Source organism: Limanda limanda, chromosome 17 (assembly GCF_963576545.1).
Source record: "Limanda limanda chromosome 17, fLimLim1.1, whole genome shotgun sequence".
In the NCBI taxonomy this organism is placed as follows: Eukaryota; Metazoa; Chordata; class Actinopteri; order Pleuronectiformes; family Pleuronectidae; genus Limanda; species Limanda limanda.
Window position 1 is genome coordinate 4,591,979 of NC_083652.1, and position 6,000 is coordinate 4,597,978.

A 6,000-nucleotide genomic window follows, 5' to 3' on the forward strand; every position below is an offset into this window, starting at 1 on the left:
GTATGGGATGTGGAGTTTGCTCTGAATCAAATATTTTTTTATTATGATTCCTCTCGTAGCTGGTAGACTTGGTTCTAAGTGCATATGAGCTATAAATAGGGAAATGCATGTTATTTTTGCTTCTGGAATAAGAAAGGGAAGATAAAGTAAAAAAACGAACACGTTTAAATGATAAATGGTTTGTATTTATATAGCCCCTTTCTAGTCTTGATGACCACTCCAAATGCTTTATTTTAGTTTGTATTTTCATGTGTATTTTATGTGTAAATAGGCAGTGGATATACTGTGTTATAATTATTTCAGCTCGATGGTTTATTTTGTAGAATACCTAACTTTTCTTTTTCTTCTTACAACAAAATCCCTTAGGAAAGGCGCAGACCTGGCAACCCCCTGGTGTGTTCCCTCCTCTAGTGTCCCCTTCTCCCGTGCGATAGTCTGGACCCTACGCCAAATCTCCCTTCAAAAGTTGACACTTTTTCTAACTCGGCCCACAGTCAAAAATATGATTGATGAAACATTGTTTGTAATCAACTATGGCATCTTCTGGGACATTCGGCAACATTCACCAAAGCTGTCCAGCTAAGTTTTATATTTTAGTCTCTTTTTTTTTATCTCATCCTATGTGGCGTGCGGGAGAGCAGGCGCTACTCAACACAAAATGTCCCTCAGCTAAACCCCTATGAGAGCCTGGGTATAAAAAGAGACGAAGAGCCCTTTTCACATTACCAGGCGCGGTGGCCAAGTGGTAAGGCGTCGGTCTCGTAAACCGAAGATCGCGGGTTCGAACCCCGTCCGTGCCTGCGGATCGTGGGTGTGACCCCAGTCCTTTTCTTAATCAATTTAAGATAGTAAACTCAACCATTATTCTTCGCATGATGACAAAAAGGAAATAAAGGATTAATGAATTGTTCTGATTTCAGCCCTGTGAAGTTGAAAATATGTAAAAGAATTTAACTGACAAATTATTATTCAATAGTTAAGAAACAAAATCCCAAAGTTATTTTTTGTTACCACATTATTGTGTTCTTTATTGTGACTTCCATTACAGGGAGGACACAACCCCCACAGTTGGTCCAGCACCCTGCCGGTTTTGTACCTTGTAGAATTGACAGTACCCTGGGAGGATGCTGTTGATGAAGGTATGCAGACTTGGCATTTGAGGCAGAGCTAAACATAAATCTGAAAATCAGTACAGTGGGCAAATCAATAACTGATCATTAAATTGGAATGAGGTCAAATGATGTGGTCTGTCGAACATGACAATAACTACTACTACTAACCAATATATGTTCTATTTAACATTTTCATGTAATTGGTTCCAACACAACAGACATTGTCAAAATGTTTTTTATTGGACTGAACAACAATCCCACTGACATTGGTACATTTCGACATACATTTGATCAACAAACCTTCACAAATGTCATTCAGGTGTAAATTGGCCGCATAATTCCAGCATTAAATCTACAGCTCTCGCGTTACAACATCTACCTGCCCGTTGATTTTTAGATCGATGGTTTCCCAGTCGAAAACATTTCCTCTTGCCACTCTCTTCCCTGTATAAATGTCTTGGATTGTGCTGGCCGGCAGGACAGTGTCCCACAAATTAACGTCTGAGATCTCCCCAACGAAACTCTGCCCGGCATCGTATTCGCCCATGAAGATGTCCGGATCTTGCCCGATGATGACGGTCCCCCCAGGACGGATGGTGTGACCCTTCTTACAAATCTTGGTCAAGCTTTTCCTTCCATCCATGAAGACGGTAGCGGCACCGGAGCCAGAGTTCCAGGTGAAGCAGAGGTGGGTCTCAAGTGCCCCGATCTGAGGGATGTCGAAGTAAACAATGCCTCCACTCAGGTGAAAGGACAATCTGAATGTCAGAAATAAAAATACATTACAGAAAACAGTGTCGTTTTGCAGTATCGTAAGTATAAGCATTAGTGTTTACAGTAGCTGTAGCAGTAAGAGTAGAAGGGAAAGTATTTATGTTTTAGTCATTGTTGTCAAACTGTCCTCGGTTTAATTTCTTGCAAGAAAGTTTCACAACCACACAAAGTGCTGGGCATTCTCAGAAGCTGGAATATTGAATGTGGATTGAAGAGAATACCTATAAAGGGGATCTCCTCCTTTCCTAAATGTGAACAGTTGTCTTATCAGAAATGTACAGACATGCGTGATTGTGTGAACAGGCTGTGGTATTACATTGCATGAGTTATTTAGTAAGAGGCACAATAAGTGAACAGTACTATATATCAATTTCCAATTACATGTTACTAGTCGTATTAATTGTAGCAGTAGTATAACTGGCCTTGGGGTACTTTTAGTAGTAGTGTTATTTGTAGAAGTGGAACATGTAGTTGTAGTAATCAATGTAGTAATAGATGGAATAGTGATATTGCAAACTCATCTTTTAGAAATGGCTGACACTAAATAATTCATGTTCTAATATTACTTTTTAATTGTTAACCACATATTACATTTTGTTTTATCCAATTTTAAATCAATATTCTTTTTTATCTTCATAGTAGCGGACATTTAATTGCCATTCAATAGTAGCGTATTGTCCATTGTAGTACTATATTGCTATATACTGGGCTGGAAGTGGTGGTAGTAATGGGGTAGAAGTATATATTGTAGCCTTTTGTTCATAGTTGCGGCAGTAGATTGTAGTGTTGTTTGTAGAAGTATTAGTTAAGTATAGAGGTGAGGTAAATGGGTGACTGAGATAGTATTATTGCTATTAGAAGCCTATATCTGTAGTAGTAACAGTCGTAAGACTAATAGTTGTAGTATTAGTGGTGGTGGTGTTTGTCGAGCTATTAGCAATCACATATTATTATTATTATTATTATGAGAATTTGTAGTATTAGTGTAGCAGTAAGCATATTGGTAGAGTTAGGAGTATCTACTATTTATTGTAGTATCAATGGTTCTATTTTTATTGTAATGTCAATTGCAGTTGTTAGTTTTAAGTTGTAGGTACTAGGTAGTAGGACAAGTAGTTGCAATTCAATAATTACTCATCTTTCGTAAAGTATTAGTACAAGAAGAAATAGCATTAATAGTAATAGCAGTGGTAGAATCAAAAGTATTGTTAGTTGAAGTTGTATATTTAGCAGTAGTATAGTTTTAAGTGATGTATTGTTAGTGGATAAATTACTGTTAGAAGTAACTAACTAGTAATAGACGTGTTGAGTGGTAGAGCGGAAGTAGCACCAACAGTTTGTACTTTACCTGCCGTCCAGCTCACGCCACACGTTCAACTCATCGTAGTGTTGTGTCCGGTACGCGAACAGGATGACCTCTCGCTCACCTTTCAGCTCCGTGGCCACACGCATGCACAGAGTGAAGGCTCTCAGGTTCAGGGGCTTCATGGGAACCATCTCAACAAAACTGTCACTGCTCTCAGTCTGGAACACCAGGGTCTTCATGACGACGCTCCCTGAAAAACCAGAGATTCGTTGAGGAGTTACGAAAGAGCAGGCAACAAACAAACATTATCTGGGCCCGAAAAGTTAAAATCTTGCAATGGTCTATAATGATCACCGTTTCCCAAATGTTTTACAACTTGAAAAATACTCTTAGATTTAGGGAAAAGCCTGTCCTTCACAGTGGTCCGGATTATTAAATGCCTCAGTTACTGAAAATATTCATTGCCCTGAAAACAGAAATTATTTAGGTCATATATACAGAGGGATGTTGTGGTGTTTAAATGCACCTGAAGACAGACTTAGTTTGTAAGTACAATATTATTCATCCTTAAATTGATAACAATAATTGTCTTAATTAATAGTTTTGAAATGTCCAATTTCTAAATTGGATTTTCTTGAAAAAACCCACTGAAAAGATTCATCATTTGATAAAGAAAACTGAATTAGAATCAGAATTCTTTTTATTGCCACATATATTTGCATATATTGGAAATTGCAATGGTGTGGTTGGTGCACTGTACATAAAAACAAAACAACAAGCCGATATATATCTGTTCATTAAGTAATTGTCTGATAGTTTAGCTCTAGTTAGTTTATTCACGTTCAAATTTGATGCCTTCACATTAAGAATAAAATGTAATAAATATTATTGTATGCATAAACACATGTTAAGACACAAAAGGAATACTATTACCAGCCAACATTGCGGAGATGGCGACGAGAAAAGAGACGACTAGAAGTCTCATCTTGTCAGATCTGCAGAAAGAAAGACAATTTACTCATCAACTCAGTCAGCTTCTCTGCACGCATCATGTACTGAAGTAAAAACTATAAGCAGTGATGGTTAAAATAAATGGAAAAAAATGGACAAACTTGAAAAGCTGTATCATCTAAACAGTTTTGTTTTTAATTGCTTGCGCCCCACCACTGGCCGCTTCAAAGATAACACCCCCTCCCCCTCTCTGGAATGCATGCAAGGAAAGACTGGAGAGCATAACTTACATTAACTTTCAAATAACTTGTAACCACAATATCACAGCAACACAAATTAAACTTATAAACATCACAAGGAATCGAATAAACAGTCTTGCTTAGCCGAGTATGATTATTAAGCCCAGTTGTGTTACCCGTCTGTGGAAAGGGGAAAAAAGTTGCTGTGCAGTTTGCAGTTCTGTGAAATCGTCTTGCTGGTGTGGTGTGGCTCCTACCTTCGTGGTTCTGTTGGTCAGTTGCTCTTTGAAGTTCTCCTGCAGAACCTTTGTGCTCCTCTTGAAGAGTCGGATGGAAAGAGAAAATGTGAGCTGGAGAAAACAGGTTTCTTCCCTCTCAGTGATGCAGGAAAAGAAGAGTGAAGAGAGGGAGACCTGGCTTTATATTGGCCTGGTGACCTCACAGTTCATGAGGCACAGTGTGACCAATAGGAGTTGACTCTTGTGTCTCTGGTTGGTTTTCACACCTCTGTGTGACGTCGAGGCATCTCCACGTCACACAATGTCCTCCAGAAAGGATTACTGTTAGGATTTCAAATTTTGAACTATAGTCTGTGCTGACAGAATTCTAAACAAATAAAGATAGAAGCATTTCAAATTATATTTGTACTCTTAACAATAAAGATATGAGTAGTTTTAGCTAGATATTATGCTTTGTACAAATGATTTAATAATAACCTTTTCCTTCCTAATATTTAATCTACAAATTAGAAATGTGTGTGCGTCACAACGATGGTCAGTCTCACAGCTGTCTTGATAGGAGAGTCTAGAGAGAGTTTGTTATGGTTAATTTGGTGCAGCCGAGATGGCAAGGAGCATGACATTTTCTACTCAAGGCTAGGTTATGAGACAACATCAGACTGTCAGGACAGAGTTGTCTAGCAACTATCAGAGTAGTAGGAACGTCATTGGGAGTGTCTCCTGTTCACTTCCGTATTCCAAATGTCAGGAGGATGGATTACGCCTGCACTTCCAAGGAGGGAGGAACGAAGATCTACTGTTATAAAATGGACAGACGCCGGATGTTTGTGGCGCTCTGATACGACTAACGTGTTGGAAGCCCTTTGTTTTGCTGATCCATAGCCTGTTCATTGCCTCCTAAATAAATACTTTGATTGAACAAACTGAGTTCGGCTCATCTTCTCTTAAAGGATAAACGAAAAATGCCTTAACACTACTCATTTAGGCGCGAACTTTGGTTTCAGCAAAACCATGTCCCCACACTTCCTGTTAAATTTAGAATAGAAATTACAATTGTCCTCCTCACCTAAAAGGGCCTTAATAATATGGCACCTTCATACCTTAAAGAGCTTATAGTACCTGTGATGGCTGCACCAGTAACCACAACCTGAAACTCAGTAACATGTTGGTAACCTTTCTTTAATTTGCTTAGTTTGTTTCTTTTTGCACACTGTCGTTGCGTGTTCGTTTATCCTAAATATGAGAAGAGACGGACTGGTCTAATTCAAGTATTTATTAAGAAGCAATGAAAAGTTGAACAGCAAAGCAATGGGCACTCATGCACAGCCTCGGCTAAAAGAGCACGGGGTATTCATTAGTCGCATCGATCAGAAGGCGTT

At 38.6% G+C, this 6,000-nt stretch overlaps 1 protein-coding gene and 1 non-coding gene across 2 annotated transcripts; one reads left to right on the forward strand and one right to left on the reverse strand.

Moving 5' to 3' along the window:
- The first annotated feature begins 728 nt into the window (after positions 1-728).
- On the forward strand, positions 729-800 carry trnat-cgu (transfer RNA threonine (anticodon CGU)). The gene has a single exon. It is a non-coding gene; the product is annotated as a tRNA-Thr (tRNA).
- Positions 801-1,085: 285 nt separating this feature from the next.
- Positions 1,086-4,785, reverse strand: LOC133023838 (C-reactive protein-like). The gene is made up of 4 exons (XM_061090910.1): positions 4,640-4,785; positions 4,126-4,187; positions 3,235-3,442; positions 1,086-1,870 (listed from the first exon to the last, which is right to left on the reverse strand). Exons 2-4 carry the CDS (start codon positions 4,175-4,177, stop codon positions 1,465-1,467), a joined length of 666 nt encoding a protein of 221 aa, XP_060946893.1. The 5' UTR covers positions 4,178-4,187; positions 4,640-4,785; the 3' UTR covers positions 1,086-1,464.
- Between the last annotated feature and the right edge of the window lie 1,215 nt (positions 4,786-6,000).